Source organism: Ictalurus punctatus, chromosome 11, assembly GCF_001660625.3.
Source record: "Ictalurus punctatus breed USDA103 chromosome 11, Coco_2.0, whole genome shotgun sequence".
In the NCBI taxonomy this organism is placed as follows: Eukaryota; Metazoa; Chordata; class Actinopteri; order Siluriformes; family Ictaluridae; genus Ictalurus; species Ictalurus punctatus.
The window spans coordinates 6,865,327-6,884,425 of record NC_030426.2 but is presented as its reverse complement, the minus strand read 5'-3'; the positions used below and the strand labels follow the sequence as shown (position 1 = coordinate 6,884,425).

Here is a 19,099-nt window from a genome sequence, read left to right as displayed (position 1 = left end):
TTCCCACAGTCTGAAGCTCACGCAACATCTTGTTCCCTTCTCAGGGAATAGGGTTACATGCATAACACAGACTTTTTGTCTGAAAACTAGACAAAGATTTAAGGTAATTATCAAACACTGCAACTCTGAAGCTTTATGAATGGAAATTGATTGTAATACTAACCTTTAAGAAGTAGAAAGAAGGTTGCTGCTTTTTAACTTTATTTTGTCTCCTTTACAAATTGGGATCAATTAGCATCATTAGTTGGAAAAAACAAACAAACATTGTTAATAAATTCCCTATGTGAATTCCAGACAGTTGGCGTTCATTTCCCATACTCTAATATTTCTTATCCCTCCCTTCTTTTGCAGACAACACAGCAAGCATAAAAATCGAGCGATCGGGTTTCAACCGCCAGGAGCAGAACATGTACCTGTTGCCCATCCTGGTGGTGGACAGTGGGCCTCCAGCTCTTAGCACAACTGGCACACTTACCATCCATGTGTGTGGTTGCGACACACACGGAGTCATCCAGTCTTGCAATTCCACAGCATTCAGCATGGGCACAGCTCTAAGCCCAGGAGCTCTCATCGCCCTGCTCGTCTGCATGCTCATCATCATCGGTAAAAACATATTCTCACTCATTTCATGCAAAAGCAAACATGTGAACTCTAATAAATTAGGTTTGTTTTATGCATTATCTTCTAATTATTTAGTTTTAGATTTCTAACAACAAAAAACATTCTAGGCTGAAAATACTGAATACCATGTATTACCATACAATAATTGAAAATGTAGGGTCTCAAATTTTAACCTTCATTAACTGTTTATTGTACAACATCCAGATTGCAGAATATCAAAAGCTGATTCAGGGTTTAGAATATTCAACATTTCCCATGTTTTGCATTTGTGTAGTTGACACTCACTCTCCTTAAAAAAATGGCAGGTTATTTTGCCGTATCTCAAGTGGGGTATTTGATTCTAAGCTTCATTGTATTAAGCTCTTATTAAACGTGTATAGAGATATTAACAAAGAAAAATAAAATCTGTAAGGAAGTAGCAGAAATTGTTGGTGCCTCTGTTGAGCTTACAGTTAGTGTGCTTTGTTAATCTGCTCCAGAAGCTGGTGTGCAGCCTAGCATGAAACTCCAAAAATGCAAATCAAACTTAAATACATTTTAACCAAAAGTGATGTGCATAAATCATGTAGTGGGCTGTAGGCTATATATTTTGGTTACTAACATTTCTGGACAGTGCACACCCACAAGCAATAGCAGCAGTCACTACACACTCACAAAATATAAGCGACACAAGCAACTTGTGAACTTGTATAAATACAGGGTGAATGTTCAGCTGACAAAACTTCAGCAATTACACTATATGGTCAGAGGTATGTGGACACCTCACCATCATACCCATATGTGCTTTTTGAACATCCCATTCCAGATTTAGTCCCCTTTTGCTGTTATAGCGTACTCTACTGGGAAGGCTTTCCAATAGATTTTGGAGCGTGGCTGTGGGATTTTTCTCATTCAGTCACAAGATTATTAGTGAGGTCAAGCACTAATGTCTGGTGAGGAGACCTGACATGCAGTCAGTCTGCCAATTCATCCGAAGGTGTTCAGTGGGGTGAGGTCAGGAGTCCTTGCAGGCCACTTCTACACCAACATTTATTGGCAAATTGTCATGCTGAAACAAATTCGGGACCCTTTTGTTGTAGTGAAGGGAAATCTTAATGCTACAGCATACAAAGACATTCTAGATAGCTGTTTGTTTCCAACATTGTAACAACAGTTTGGGGTAGAACCACGTATGGGTGTGATGGTCAGGTCTCTGGAATACTTTTGGCAATATAGAGTATGTGATGCAGTCTTCTCAACATAGACCAGAATCTCAAAGGCTTCCTAACCTTCTGAAATATATGCCACAAAGAATTTATGCTGTTCTGTAAGCTAAGTGGGAAGTCGTACCTAGTATTAGTATGGTGTTCCTAATAAAGTGGCCAGTGTAAGGATCTTACTCTAAGCATTTTCAGTTATGCATTTTGTATGTGGGTTGTTTAGCGATCCTCCCACATGTATCTGTAATGATAAATGTTTCTGCCTATAAAAAGCAAGAGGGAGCACATATACACACATAGACATGGACACAAAATTTGCAGTGTGTGCTTCCCACTTCATTGATTTCTCTGCTGTTACCATGCCTCTAATGGCCCATCATCATGCATTTAAACTTTGATTTGTGTATGAGTTCAGATCCTACAAAGGATGGGGCCCCAGAAAAACAGAAAAAAAAGAATCAGGACAAAAGTAACATAAAAGCCAATCAATATTTCATTCTTCTTTTTCACTCTGCCTGACTCTGCTTTTGGATGTCCTTTTTCATGTGAAGAGAAGAAAGATTTTGTACAAACGGAGAATGCGCACAAAATAGATCCCGGTAAATGAAATCCAACCACTTTGCCAGGGACTGATATGAGGGTCAGTTTGAAAGGATGCAGTCCACAATCAAGAAAAGAGAAGCATCAACACTTCTGTCACTCTTTCAGTGAAGCAAGCTTTTTTTTTTATCACAAGCTTTTTGGGCAATCACGGATTTATACACTCCCAGCTTTGAAAAGCATTTCACGTTTACATTTCTGCAAGCTTAATTAGCTTATACTGTTTCTCTTTCCCTATTTTTTCTCTCTCTCTCTTGGCTCTATTATTCCTAATCACATTAAAGTATGCTTGGTGTTCAGTGAGAACAGATTGTGCCATCTAAGACTTTTTCTCACTTAATCAACAGTATATAAGGTTGTCACTAATTTCCCTTAGTCATTCTGCAGACCTACTTTTCCACCCAAGAAAAGAAGTTTGCACCTCAAACATGGAGCACACTGTCAAAATTGGATCTGGCCTTTTTAAAAGCCTAAGATGACTCAAATGATGCTGGAGTTTGATACTTAGAAAGTTTATGTTGTAGTCTAAAAGTAATCTCTCATATTTTTTTTCACAGTGCACACTCATGCAAAACTTTCTGAAGTGAATTTACAATTAAATTATACTTCGATATGAATGTCCCCTGCAGATTAATTTTCTCTATAGTTTCTCCACATTGTTTTTGGTTCCTCCACACTATTTTTATCCCACTATAACTTATAATCATTCTGAGCATTGCCGATGCAGCAGCAAGTCCTTTTAAGGGTTTTAAAAAGATAAGGAGAATAAGAAGAGTGGGAACAACCAGAAAAGAACTATGTAAATCATGCTATTGCAAGAATGGTGCAAGTGCATTTAGGCTGTCATACAACAGTGCTAATCGAACAGTAATCCCCCCCCCCCCCGACCCACACACACACACATCCCATCCCAGTGACCAAATCCAAATCTATCACTAGAGTCCTGTTAGCAGCCACAATTAGTTGGAATGAAAACAAGCTCATGCCTAATTAGCTACCAAACAAACAGACCCTTCTTGAGTGGACTAGGAGGGTGAGGTGATGGATCCATTTGGGTGTGTCATGGCATCTGCACGCATCTACCCCAATTACAGCCCATCTGCCATGATAGGAGTCATAGTGTAACCATCATCCTTGGGGAAATCGCTGTCCTGTCAGGAGTGCTTATTGGAACATCTGCATGCCAGGAAGCAGCAGGAGTTTCACTGGATGCCAAACATATTTTTACGTGATTAGAGAAAGAGAAATAGAAACACAATAAGATCACACTGCAAATATATTTTAGCAAGTACAAATACTTGAATATGGCAAATTCAACTAATATTTCTGCTTATTAGTTTGTTTTAAACAAATGTAAGATTTTTAAATGTATTTCTAGTTATTTGTAAACATTGCAAGCTTGGCATTGTTTTATTCTCTTGGCAGATAATTGTGCGTAGTTCAAGTTTGTATTTGTAGAAAGAAGAAGAGTTTTAATCTTGACATTAGTAAAAATGTCAAGAAATCAGCTTAATGGTCTTATATTTGTTACGTAATAATCTCATAATGAGAAATGATAGATGGTTTTTCCTTTATTCAATATACTGCATCTCCACTTGCTAAGATATCATTTTGCTTCAGTTCATAAAAAATGCAGAGATGTTTATATGACGCATCTAAGCTGGGAGTATATAGAGCTGTGAATGGCCAAAAAAAACTTGCTCGTTCTAGAGTGCTGATGCTTCTTTTTACCTCATTGTGGGCTGTGTCCATTCCAATTGGCCCTCACATCATTCTCTAGTAAAGGGGCTGGATGGCATACTAAGTTCTATTTAGGACTAATCAGAACATCTGCATGCAAGGAAGTGCCACATGTTTTGTAAAGGCTTTATACACTAACCAGCAGCTGAAGTGGAAGGGCAAGGGCTGGCTGTGACTTGTCTGGATGTGGGTTTATCTTGTAATAATACTTTCTTAGAGATCTTTGAGCCAAGCAGATTTCTCCAATTTCTCTTTCCTAGCTTAAGGGTCACACTTAATTTTACTAAAATAAATCCTGGATGGTTGGTTATGTATCCCAAATCCAGGTGCAGATATCTTCATCTTCATCCCTTCAGTTACTATTGCGATCCTCAGTGTAAACTTTTATGATTTGGTATGCATACTGCTGTGCTGAATCAGCCAGTGTAACCCAAGTCTATTTACCCACCCCCTGTCTATTAAGGCCATCTGATGGAATTGGAAAGTAAAATAAAAGAGCAGCATGGTTCAAGAGCCATGACCCTTAGGCTTAAGGGCAGGCATTGAATTAGCAAGTGTGTGAGAGAGGAGGAGGCTGATCAAAGAATTGTGATGGAGACAATCGGCAGTTTTAGGCAAGCCCTAGCTCTCTCCAGGCCATTCCTACCAATTTCCTTCTCTGCAAAGTATCGAGTAATTTATAAGCAACTAAAACCAATTAAATGCCCCCCTTGTAAGCCATTTGCACAGATTACTGTGGCTATTATTGAGCTTTTCCTCTCATAAAACATGGCACAAAAAAGCTTTTAGCTTCTATTCCACAATTCAGTCCAATATAACAAGTAAGATTCATTTGTATTTTCCTATTCTGCACTAATGTGTAATAATTTATTTTGGATTTTGGCCATTAGTGTGGTATCTACTAAAGAAACAGGCTGGTGTTGCTTTCATGTGCATTCAGTTGGGGTGGCCAGATTGTGGGAGTTTTTACTCAGCTGGCCCTGGCTGTAAATCTGAGTATTATATGATCCACCCATATCACTTGTGGTATCAACAACATAGCTAGCAGCATCTCCTAGCACTCAAACAGTGTAATACACTCCCACCAGCAGCCCCATCTATAAAACAACACATAGCTGATATATGCTGCCCTGCCAGTGCTGTATATCTTAAGATCTATTGTTTGATGTGTGTCAAGCCAGGAAGGACAAAAGACAAAGAACAACAGAAACTTCCATGGTTATACATAAGCCTAATATTAAACACAGCCAGGATTTTTTTTTTTAAGTAGCGATATTGATTATTATATCTTGATTATCACTGTCCTTTATTTTGGACTGTCTTATACAAGACATTCACCTATTTAAATTGGAATGTAACTAACATGGTGTCACCTTTTTCCTGTACACATTGGGTCAAGCATGACAATTGGGCTCTCCATTGGCTGTTACAGGGTTTTGTGCTCTTGTTTCTAAACACAAGGAAAAAAGAAGGATGAAGGGTGCTCTAGGAATTTTAGCTCTTACAGAACAGAATACAGAAACAACAAGGTGTAGTGAATTGGCCATTATGAACACACTTTTTTTCAACACTAGAAGTAAATAAAGTGTCTGATATTGTTAGATTTGGTGAAAGTGGAATTAACTTTGAAGGTTAAGTTATATAAAATTCATATCTGGATAAGTAAATGAAGCCCTAATGGAAAAAGAATAAGGTTTAATTAAAATGAAAATTCATGAATGCATGAAAAATGGATAGTAAAACGTTTAAAATGTACATTATATTCATCAAAATATATGGTTTTCTGTTCTTTGAGGAGAGTTTAATTAATTTTAGCACTTCAGTTCTATCTTCTTACCTAATGGCCATACTTCTTCAAAGAGCTTTTATATCAGAGAATCCGCACCATGTGGCTAGATGAAAGCCTGGTGAACTTACTGTACACTAGACTCTCTCATATAAGACAGTAACAGCATCCACAGGATGCTCGCAGTCTTATCACATTTGTACTCATGGCTTATTAATGACCTTTGATCTGACTTGTGCCTCCAGACAAGAGACCATTAATAAAACATTAACCTTATTCCTTAAAGAATACGACCTTTGGGAGCAAAATATATCACTATGTAGTGTACTGACAGATTCTTTCAACTTATCAGTGACACCAAACCCAAGCCGCACTGTTTATGAGATATTCCTTATCACTATTTCACCTGTAAAACAATTTTAGCCTAGTGAATTAATTAGAAAGACTTTTGTTACATTCTCTGGGGTTCCAATTGTTCATGTAATGTGTGTCTCAGAGAGTTGCAGTTTAATTAATCACATACAGATCAAAAGAAAAGGGGAGTTTTCTAATCAAAAATATAAGAACTAATTAAGATAATTCATGCTGGATGAAGGGCTCATTGATTTATTTAGATTAATACAGCTTTTGTTTTCTTCCATTCTCATTAGTGGATTAAATGATCCATCTCGGTTGTTTTTCTATTCAGTTCTGACTTGATTTCACAATTATTCCAAATATATCTACATTCCACTTTAGATCAATGTTTTGAAAAGTTTTCATCCTTATTACAGTGTAGTGAGAGACAGCTTTCTGAAACATTTAGGAATTTTCTGATCATCCTCAAGGCTTAAGAGCAGGATAAACCTACTTACAATATGTTGCATTGTCGCATAGTTTTGTCTTAAGATTTTTGCCACCAAGCATGACAGTTTTACAGATAAATATGTTGCTTGCAAAGGACTAAACCAGTCTCTAATTAAAAGTAATGTTCCAGTTTTTCTACATTATCTCTGTTTTACTAATTTAAGAGAACTTTGTTTCACCTCATACATTTACCTTTTTCCCTTTAAGCTATTACTATGACAGCACTTCCTGGTGGAAATCCTTTTGTAATACCACAAAAAGGACACGTCTCTCATTAAAACTAACACACTGCAGTAATAAGTTCCTCTGAGGAAGGTGTATTTGCTCTTCCTTGAAAAAGAGTGACCTTTTCAGAGAGGAATATGACACGGAAAAAAATTGCTAAACACAGAAATTATTAATTTAATGAAAAGCTGTTAAAGCCACCACAGACGAACAAGTGTCATACAAATGTGTGGCAGTCTGGGAAAACCCTTCACATGGTGAAATGTTGAAGTTTTTGATTATATAAAATTTGAAAACTCATTTAGCTCAACTGAAATATGTTTTTCTTTTGCACATATCTTAATGAGAAGTAAGGAATAATACATGACAAGTGCTGTTATTGGAAAATAATCAATTATATTTCCATTTACATTTATTCATTTAGCAGACGCTTTTATCCAAAGCAACTCACAAATGAGGAAATTCAAGCAAAGCGATATATCAAGCGGAGAACAATACAAGTAGTGCTACCATACAAGATCTTTAATTGAGTTCTAGAGAGTGTAAGTGCAGAATGTTTATTTATATATATATATATATATATATATATATATATATATATATACATACATACATACATATATATGGGGAGGAAGGGCAAGTTAGTGGTTAGTTAAGTGTTCATGGAAGAGGTGGGTCTTTGGCCATTTTTGGAAGATAGTGACAGGATTTGCTGTCCGGATTGAGGTTGGAAGTTCATTCCACCACTGAGGGACGGTGAGTTTGAAGGTGATGTGGCCTCACACTAAGTGGATTTGCTGTTACAACCCTGAAGTTAATTATTTTCCTATAAGAGCATGTGGTAAAGTGTTTTTAATCTTGTTATATTACAGTAAAATTTTACATTTACTATTTATTTAGAACTGATAGGCTATATCAAACAAACATGACAGCTACCTCTACAGTTATTTATGGAAAAAGAACATTTTATCAAATATTTTATCAATGATTATAATGGAATATGATGGAAATCTTAATAATTTTCACCATAAGCATTATCCTCATCAGTCTTTCTAGTCTCATGACTTGAGGTAAAATATCAGTCATGGCATTTAATGACCTGGAGCCTCAGCATTGTCTCTTAACTTGACTGATCTCTTTACTCTCTTACATCGGTATTGAAAAAAAAATTATTCATTCAGTTTTGTACTGCTGGCTAAATTTCCCATTTTTATTAGCATGTAAACATTACAACTTTGTCTGCTGCTATCTATACAGTATAAGCAATCTTGAATAATATTACAGCGGGTACTTTATTAGTTGAATAACATAATTAATCTATTAGGCTTATGTCCATTTCATTATGGTGCCTAACAAACAATTTGATTAAAGCATAACATTCACTATGTGATTTTTGGCTGTATGCCAGAGTATTTTGTCAGGCTTCCACACAATTATGTACAGTATATGGTTTGTGTGAAGTTGCAAATAATGCAGTAGATAATGTACTGGAAACTTTGTAGTCACTGATGTAAACTCAATACAAACTCATTAACATTAAGGAGAACATTAAATTTGCCAAAGGAGGACTCCGTTTCCTCTACCAGCTGACTATTCATCTTGCTTCATATAGAAAATGTAGAAGTAAACACTTGTTTTTCCACAAACAGGAACAATATAAAACAGACATCCTTCTAGGTCCAACCATTTTGTACAACTCTGAAAAAATTAAGGTTGAGATAACCTTTATTTAAACTAAAACCTCCATACAATCAATTCACAAAAAACGGAGACTTTCCACCTGAGAAGTTGATTTATGAGGGGGTCAGTCCATGGGTGATGGGAGCACAGAACACACTAGCTACTCATGCAGACAGTGTTATTCACAATGACTCCAGAATGCTGACCCTCACTTCCCAAACTGCATACTCATGTCAGGACCTGTTTGTTAATCCTGTCACTGTGCTCTTTTCTGTGCATGCTCCTGACTGGATTTGAATATTATGGGGAAAATTTTATAGGAAGAATTGCATAGTGATAACATTACTTTCAAAATTTGTGTTTGGATATTTGTTGCTTACATTTGGATAATCTTTGCTTACCAAAGATTTGTTGCTTAGTTTGTTAATCATAATTAATTTATTTTTGAAAAAAAAAATTAAAGTAATCATTAATTGAGATATAGACACTAATTTGAGACTTGTTTGTTTTCTTTGATGTCTTGAAGGGGAAAATCAGTCTCAAAAGGCACTTGTGCTAAAACTTTTTCTTTAATTAATAGGCAGACTCCTGCACAGATGCCACTTTTAAGCCTCAGTTGATTTCACACTTGAACTGAGCTCATTTTCTAAAATTTTCACAAAAAAGTGTCACTTTTGGAAAACATCTATCTAATAGTTATATCATAGGAGTGGATGATGTGTTTCTTTTAGTTATAGCCAGTTTTGGTTTGGCCATCATTTTTATTTATGAGAACACATGGAAAACATAATTTAACTTTCAACCTTTTTTGCATACTTTATGATAATGCACTCACAGTGGGAGGAAGTGTAGCCTATAAAGAACTGTTAAACAATAAAAATTGTATTTATGTTTAAAGAAATTAATAAATCACTTTAAAATGGCATAAAGCACATTTAAACTAAGAATCTGGCTTATTTATATTGAAAGCAGTTCCCTTGTTGAATCCACTTTTACTCAGCATTTTAATTGCTTTTAATAAAAGAACATTAAATGTTTGATAGGCCATCATTTTGCTAAAATGAAATGTGTAAAAGGCATTCACCAGTGGTACATGGAAGTCTGCATGTTTCTATCTGCTGAGTAATACTGTCATGCCATCTTTTTCCTATTTGTCCCATCTCTTACTCCCTCTCAATAGTAATTGTGCTGCTGATTGTGACCTTAAAGCGCCACAGGAAGGGTCAGCGCATGTGCGAGGAAGAGGAAGACATGCGGGACAACGTCATAAAGTATAACGATGAGGGCGGAGGTGAGCAGGACACACAGGCCTATGACATGAGTGCACTGCGCAACCTCTATGACTTCCCTGAAGCCAAGAGCGCTGAGTCACTTCCCAAGCGCATCCAAAACCATGTGAACTCTGAAAGAGAGGTAGCTGATTTCTCCCTGTTTAAAGGCTACATCCGTAAGAAGGTGGAGCAGGCAGATGCAGACCCATCTGTGCCTCCCTATGACTCATTTCAGACATACGCACTGGAGGGCAGCGGCTCACCAGCACTCTCACTAAGCTCCATCCACACTCTGTCCACCAGCTCAGAGCAGGACTTCTCCTACCTCAGAGACTGGGGGCCTCGCTTCAGGCAGCTGGCAGGATACTATGCCCCAGCACAGCCTGATGAAGAGGGGTCCTAGCACTACCTGCCATCCTGTGCCTACTACGCTAACACCACACTGCTGTTCCATTGACAGTGCTCAGTCCTGGAGCTGCCCCCACACTCCTGTAATAAACACTATCCTCAATCACTGGATGATCACTGGATCTCAGTCTTTTCTGGACATTTTAATAACACTTTGTAAAAGACACAGATAGTTTGCCGTTGTAAATGATTAAAAGGTGGAGGATGAACAGTCCATGAGTGAGGAGTTGGGTGGGATTCCAACAAACCTAGCAGTGTGTGAAACGTGAGCTGGGCTGTGCTATATGCACAGTACTAAACCCACATTGTTCCTGATCTGAAGCGTTTCCTTTCTGTGTGTGTGTGTGTGTGTGTGTGTGTGTGTGTGTGTGTGCGTGTGTGTGTGCGTGTGTGTGTGCGTGTGTGTGTGCGTGTGCGTGTGCGTGTGTGTGTGTGTGCATGTATGTGGTCTTTCTTTTCATTTTTGGTGATGGCAAAGTCTACTGATTCATTGGGAGATCCAGAACAGGACACCATGCAGCAGAACTGGGGAGGTCATTTTATAAGCCACGACTAATTATTCCCAGATGAAAATATGTATTTATTTAAAAAAAAAAAAAAAAGAAGAAGAAGATATTTATGTATTTATTATTTCTATTTATTTATTTATTTATTCCTCCTGGTTGAAGTACAGAATATTGGACTGGACATAATTATAGAACAATATAGAAATGTAATGGATGGATGATACAGACTGAACATCCCTGAGACTTAATGCAAGAAACTGACTTTTAAAGGCATTGACATGAGGGTGCCATTGTGAGTGAGAGATCTGGGCCACAGACTTTCAAAATTTATTTATTTTTCAGAAACCCATTTTTCTAAAATACAGGCCTGTGCTGGGAAAGGATGTATAAATATTAAATATTCACTCACTCAGAGGTTGGTTTTTGTCCTATCATACATTTCATGTATTGTGTTACTCTTAAATTGATTATCCAAGTCCATGTTGTAGGCAGTCAAATATTTGTTGTGTGTGTTAACTTTTTCTTTTGAAGCTGTATTTCAGTGGTTAATTTGGGGGGCAATAAGTAATATATAACCACAAGAAACAGAAGAGTCAGATTTTCAACATTTTTATTAGTATTTACATTTTGAGTCCACGTTCATTCCAGATTTGTGACTGTGTTGTTTATATTCTAAACTGGTTTCAAGACCAGAAGATTTGATTGGTTTTATTCAGTTTAATCTTTAGTATTGGTTGAGGCTGATGAAGGGGAATAAGTATATGGTTAGAAGGCCTGGTTACACTAAATCTTTCTTAATCCATGGTAAATGTGTTGAGGTGGATGCTTAGAATGCGCTCTGCATTTCTTTTAACTCAGCAGTAATTAAGCCAATCAGAATTAATTTTATTTATACAAGAAATTATATCTTGCCCAGCTGTTTATGAACCGGTTGAACATTTTTTGTAAAACTAAAAGTGCATTTATTTGCCCCATGACCACTAGTGTATCCAGGACTTAGTACATATGTAGGAGGTTTTCATCACCCACAACCAATATCTGGAGACATTCTGTTGCCAACCATATCCAGTAACAGTGTATGGATTAAATGTACAGTTGAAATCAATAAATATTAAACTTTTTGTAGACACACTAAGACTGGAGAGGCTGCATTTGACAGTATGTTGTGTGCCATACTCTGGTCTGTTTGTCTCTGCTTTAGCAAACATTGTAGCACCAGATGTTTTCTCTGATTTTGTTCTTCCCTACTTGCTATGACTGTCAGTTGAGCTGCTTTGGCAGCTTACAGTGCATGTAAAGATGATCTTTTAGTATCAGCCTAAAAAAAGCACTTTCCAGGACATAACTTGTGCAATTAGAAATAGTTCTAATTGAATGGCAGACACACACGGTGTTTAGAAAGCATTAACACTCTCATGCATAATCCAAACATAGAGACAGTTGCAGCCCGGTGCATTATTAAAAACCAAAAGGAAATTGGAAAAAACATGTTTCTTTTCTGCACACTCCATAGGAGATCATATTGGAAGACTTGTTGCTGGTTACTCTATATTACCCTCAAATTAAAAAGCCCAACCACAGTCCAGGTAGCCACCTCTATTTTTCAGTAATGAACTTCACTTGTTAGTGTATTAATGTTTTACCATAAATCACACTTCAGCCACCATCCACTAAGGGCAACTAGACCTGCGACTTCATTCCCACTACGATTGCAAGTCTGATGATTAACATTGTTCACTTGTTTCCGCTTATATTCTCTGTTCAGCCACACTGATCATAAAAATTGATTACAGTGGGAGCAATGGGAGTTGAGAAGGTGGCATTAAAATCCAACAAGAAACATGCAATATTTATCCATAACAATACATAATAAGTATTATATGTGTTCATGATCAGCAATATCAGTGTGACACTACACATCTACATCTACTGCAGAAACTCACACTCACTCTTATTTTCAGTAATTGTTTTATCCTTATCAGGGTTGCAATAGATTTGGAGCCTATTCCAGGAACACTGGGCATGAGATGGGAATATACAGTTGCAATCAAAATTATTCAACACCCATTGCAAATCAGTTATTTTTTTTTAATTTACAGACTTTCAGCTGTGTGCAATGAACAAATCAAACAAAAGCAATTGAAATAGTTCAACACAATGAATGCTTCAAGTGGTTTCCCCAAATTCAACTGAAAATGCAATTTATAATAATTTATCCAGTTTCAAAATTATTCAACCCCTTCATGGCAAGCATCTTTAGTACTTAGTAGAGCACCCTTTTGCTGTTATGAGCTGCTACAAACAAGATGCATAGCGTCTGTCAGTATTCCTGAGGAATCTTAGCCCATTCCTCATGAGCAATGGCCTCCAGTTCAGTAATATTCTTGGATTTTGCTACAACCGCCTTTTTCAAAGCCCACCAGAGATTTTCTATAGAGATCAAGTCAGGTGACTGTGATGGCCTTAAAGAATCTTCCAGGACTTCTTCTGCAATCAAGCCTTGGTGGAATTTGAGGTATGCCTGGGATCATTGTCCTGTTGGGAGGTCCAGTGATGCCCAAGCTTCAGCTTCCTCACAGATGGCATGATGTTTTCTCCTAGGATTTCCTGATACTTCAATGAATCCATCTTGCCTTCCACACCCTGCAGGTTTCCGGTGGCAGAGGACACAAAGAAGCCCCAGATCATCACCGAGCCACCACCATTCTTGACTGTGGACAGAGTGTTCTTTCTTTATTCTTTTTCCTCCAGACATTCCGCTGATCCATTGTGCCAAATAGTTCCAGTTTTGCCTCATTGCTCCACAGAACAGAATCCCAAAGCTTACTTATATGATTTTGAGCCGACTTTTCTTGTACTTTTGGGTCAGTAGTGTACGTCTTGGAGTGTACGTCCCAGGAAAACCTTCTGCGTTTAGTACGCGCCTTACTGTGCCCACTGAAACCTCAGTGCCTGTTGCCACCAAGTTTTGCTGAAGGTCTTTTTCAGTCACTTGAGGCTTTGCACAACCTGCCTTCTCAGAAATCTGGTTGCAGCCATTGATAACTTCCTTTTTCTGCCCTGTCCAGGTATTTCATAAATTTTCTTCCCCTAGCCAGTTCAGGTATTTCATGTGTTCCAGCTCAAGCATACCTGGTGCAACTAATGAAGCCCTTGATTAGTTGCATCAAGTGTGCTCGAGACAACACCTGTTTTGCATATTTGTGCTGTTGTGAGGGATTCTATTTAGGAGGTTTAATTATTTTGAAACTGGAGAAATCATTATAAGTTGCAATTTCAGTATAATTTGGGGAAACCACATGAAGCATTTGTTGTGTTGAACTATTTCAATTGCTTTCGTTTGATTTGTTCATTGAAAACAGCTGAAAGTCTATAAATTTTGACAATAAACCTGATTTGCAATGGGGGTTGAATAATTTTGCTGTAACTGTACCCTGGATGGGGAGCCATTGTCAATATAGGAAGAAAAAACCTCCTAAATGAGTGTGTAATTATTTTAATGAAAAACACAAGCAAGATTATCATGTTAAACCATCCTATCTAAAGGATTCATTCATATTAAACAAACTATAATCATGATACAGTCTTTCAGTAAAGGGCTACACAGTCTTTACTTAGCTTAGCTGTTAGCTGTCAAAGCTTCAAAGTTCATTGTCCTTTTACATTCAAGACTTATTGAGACCTGGCTGAATGACATCCATGCAGTGGTGAATGCACTCCCCTGATAATTAGGATCTGAAAAATCCACTTTGCAGTAAAATGAGAGATCACAGGAGCCAATTTACACCATGTCCTTCTAAGTTAGATAGCCTTGGAGGAATCATATTCTGAGCGACATCAAAGCTGGGACATCCTTAATTGGACTATGACTTATAAATTGGCTAGCCAAATTTCATCACAACATGCAGTGGGTGAAGTTCAGTGCAATGAATTCATGATACTGGCATACATTGTATTAAATAAGACTAAATTGATTCAATAATCAGACATCATCAACATTGGCATCACCCACCAAAGCATAATTATTACATTATTACATTATATTAATGTGTTTTAATCTGTTAGAGGCAGGACACAAGTACAAAAAATCAATCCATAGAGGTGTTATATACAAGCATGCAGAGTGAAACACAAATTACCCATGATCAAAATGAGGGAATAAGACAAGTATCAGAACCAGGAAGTACAAAGATGAAAAGAACTCATAAAACAAGTCTAAGAAATGCACAATAACAGTAAACGAAACTTTGTGTCGAAACAAAGAAACATATGGTTATACATAGTTATACAAGCTATCAATGAGCTAACATAAAACAGGTACACACAATAGAGGAAGAACCAATGACAGGACAGAGTGGAGACAGGAACAGAAAACAGAAACCAAAACATGAACACATGACTTTGGTTGCCATCTGAACATTGATGTGAAGCATGAAACCCTGACAGAACCTCCCTTTAATGCACTTCTAAAGCACCATGACAAAGCGTGGAAGGGGGCCTGGGCCACTAGCCATAATGTCAATATGTAGCATGATAACTGGAGACTGGCATGGCCCAGGAGCAGGTATCTTCTGTGGATGTCAAAGGGATGATGGCATCCTTGCCCAACTTATAAAGCAGAGTAATAATAACTTCCTCTACAGTCACAATGTGGAACTAATATTAGAAGGAGGAGCCTCGATGATGTACTGTACTTGACAGGAGAGCCTGCTGAGGCCTCACTGCAGGCCTTTAACAGGGCTGTAGATGGGTATACATTGACAAGGTAACCAATAACCTAACACAAAACAGGTGCACATAATAAAAGAATAAACCACTGATGGGGTTTCTATCATGCTGGTTTTATTTAACAGTTCATCATGTTCTCCATAACCAGGGTTTCATAGCATGTTGCTGAGCTAAAAATCAGACATGTTTCTTTTTTAGCTGTTCTCCTGGAATTCAAATAGGGGACTCATGAGTAAAGACATTTCACTTTTAGCACAACATCAAAGAGATCAAAATCACTGTGATGAAGAGAAATAAAATTATTTTCATTTTATTAAATGAAAAGACAGAACATTGTAACAATTTCAAAGGTATAAAAGGGTTCATTCTGTCTGATCATTGTTTTTTAGACAAAGACAAAAGCATCAAGACTTTATTTTTGGGGACAGAATACAATTTATTCAGGCCACAAGTCACACAGTATAACACTATTCTGTTTCTTAACAGTTATACAGCCGCCCAAATCACTACAGCTGTGTATATCAGGCCCATGGGAAAATGGCCAGATATCAGACCCTGGATATCTGGTCACTACTTAGATTCTATCTGGGCTTTAAACCTCTAAGACCCTATGTTATATTTTTATAATTAGTTTAGCCGTGCAACTTCCTCAATTATGACACAATGTGATTTCAGTGCCATGGATTTAAGAAAGAAACTTCTACTTACTGCATATTTCTCTATTCTAATTTGGTCTTTTGTCTTTAGTTGATAGGTACTATAATTTATGGTGTCAATTCCCAAAACACTTGGAAGAACACTCTGTTAACTCCGAGGCCAGTGTTTAGCTAAATGTGAAGATTTCCTGGTGACGACATTTATCTAGCGAGTCTCTCAGCTGTGAATGCTAGATCCCTGGAGGCAGTTCTTATAAGCAGCAGGTGAACCACTAAAACTTTTTTAAATTAAAAAAGTAGAATGGAGAAGTAAATATAGAACCTGTAAATAGTATGTAGGTTAACCTAACTGTGCTTTTATTTGTAACTTAAAAGTTTGGCAAGTACTTGAATATTTAGGATATTTACTTACGGACTATAGTGGGAAAATCAAGTCTGAGGACATACCATATGTATATGTTGCTAAAAATAAAGAAATAAACATCAAGGATATTCAGATTTAGAATAAGATATTAGGGACACAAAATAAGATTTCACTATGGTATATGATTATAGAATTACAAGGATAAACAAAGTATTGTACCACAGCCAAAAGGCAGTTGGGTAAGTGTATATATATATATATATATATATATATATATATATATATATATATATATATATATATATATATATATATATATATATATATATAAAGAGTAAATAGCTTGATGAAAAATGGGACAAACAAATTAAGGAGCCTTCACAAAAAAGAACAATAATTGGCTGATATCTCCTTTTTTTGCGTTTTGTCTTTAGACAGTCTCTATTACTTTTCCTCACCTATTAATATTAACATTATAGAAAATGTTTACTTTCTCAAGTAGTGCTGAATCATTTTATATTAGCACACACATGTAACCTGTAGCACACATTTCAAATCAATATTCTATGTGAAATTAATGATTTCTTTGGTAAGTATGGGTGTAATAAATAGGTTACTGTAGAATCAGTTGGTCTTTAACATAATGCAAAAGTTTTTACAATAATGTCCAACTTTCTGTACATTATCACCTGTATATTGATAATTGTAATTAAATAATTCATATTATAATACTCCAAATGTTTTTGTTCCATCCCATGTTACAAATTACTTAGTTGTTTGATGTAATATAAGCCAACTTTTCCTATTACTGTATATTCATAAAATTGTATCTTGTAGTGAACCAGCTGTGTTTGACAGGTCACGCTGACAGATCATGGTGCTAAGTGATGAATTCTAAATGACATTGATGTAAACTGTGGCAGTAACTCACTATACTAATAAGCAGTTCTACATTTATTCTCCTGTAAGATTAAGATAAATAAAATTATTTGCAAGGCAACTTCAGTGTAATTGATGAGCACCTTGTTGTACAGATTTATTCATTTAGGGTACACACAGGTCTCAAACTAGTGGGTCTAATTATGATCAGTGGTAATTTGTGTGGTAGAAGAGCCACTTGTGAAATGTCTCGGGCATTAACTTTCAGTAAATGTTTAAATATAAAGGGTGGCTTAGTGGTTAGTGTGATTGCTTTACATTGCCAGGGTTGAGGGTTTGATTCCTGTCACAGTCCTGTGCATGCAGAACTTGCATGTTCTCCCCATATTGTTTCTTCCCCCAGTCCAAAGACATAGCTTATTGTCATGTCCAAAAGTGTCTCTAGTGTGTGAATGTGTCCTGGCACCCCCATCTAGGGTGCTCCCCACCCTATGCCCCATGCACCATAGGATAGGCTCCACGTTCCCCACGACCCAGTAAGGAAAAGTGGTACAGAAAATGGATGGACTATTTAAATAATAAGATAATAATATTAATAATATTGTAATTGTACACAACTGTTCACAATGTACAACAACTAAAAGGGACCACTGGATATTGGCATATACAGAGCACAAGGTATCCTACAGTGACAAATATTTGAACTTCTGTATATTCTGATCTGCAGTCTCAAAGTACATTATTGCATCTCTGTGATGAGCCTGTTAAGCATAACTGACTGGTAGATGTTCTAATATGGTATATTTCCTGAACATAGATGTCAATATTTAATATGTACATTTAGGGATCTTGTTATCCAAATTTGCTACCTTCCTAGTTGTTATCTGTATTGCATCAATACCCTCTCGGCATGCAAGTCTTTTCTGTCTGGGAGAAAGTCTGTATAAACCAGAAAAATCCCACAGGATTCCAGTTTACCGTTGTTCTTTGAGAATGTTCTCAAAAGGCTAAATGGGATAATAGAAGGTAGATGTTAACCAACACTGTGAGCAGAACTGTCTGTTTACTCACAGTGACACTCTTCACCACACGATATGCTTCAGTTGTATTTGCTGACAGCTTGGACTTCATGCTTCACTTCTTTCCCAGAGGAACTTGGGGAAATGCCAAAGTTGCCCCTTTGATGTCCTTCTAACTGTGGTGATTTATGCAAAAGCTTCTGGGATTTTCATGCATGGTGCACCTAGCATCCAAACAGCCAGTGATGCATTACTGTGTATTGGAGAGGCTTTAGCTAGGAGCAGGATAGATGTGTGCCATAGGCCAGCCTGTGGTCAGTGATTTGGTCAGTGCTAGTTATGGCAATTAAAAAGGCTTAGATGCAACTCCATCCACAATTAACATACATGACTGCAATAAGGTCTCATAAAATACTGTGTATAAAAGTGATAGGGGACACTTTGCTTCCAAATTCCAAAACTAAACATTTGCTTTGAATTCACAACTTATAATTTGTAAGTATATATGATAGAATACTGAGTTGCCAGTTTATAGAATATAACAGAACAAACAGACAAATAGATAGATAGA

General features: G+C 37.0%; 1 protein-coding gene across 3 annotated transcripts in view; it reads left to right on the top strand.

The window, feature by feature from the left end:
* LOC108271544 (cadherin-22) overlaps nt 1-12,013 on the top strand; it is a 273,022-nt gene extending 261,009 nt beyond the window's left edge. For all 3 annotated transcript variants that reach the window (XM_017479185.3, XM_017479184.3, XM_053683580.1), the window contains 2 exons: nt 352-603; nt 9,878-12,013. In XM_017479185.3, coding sequence (XP_017334674.1) covers nt 352-603; nt 9,878-10,371 — 746 coding nt within the window. In that variant the 3' untranslated portion in view covers nt 10,372-12,013. The remainder of the gene's footprint in view (nt 1-351; nt 604-9,877) is intronic.
* Nucleotides 12,014-19,099: the final 7,086 nt, after the last annotated feature.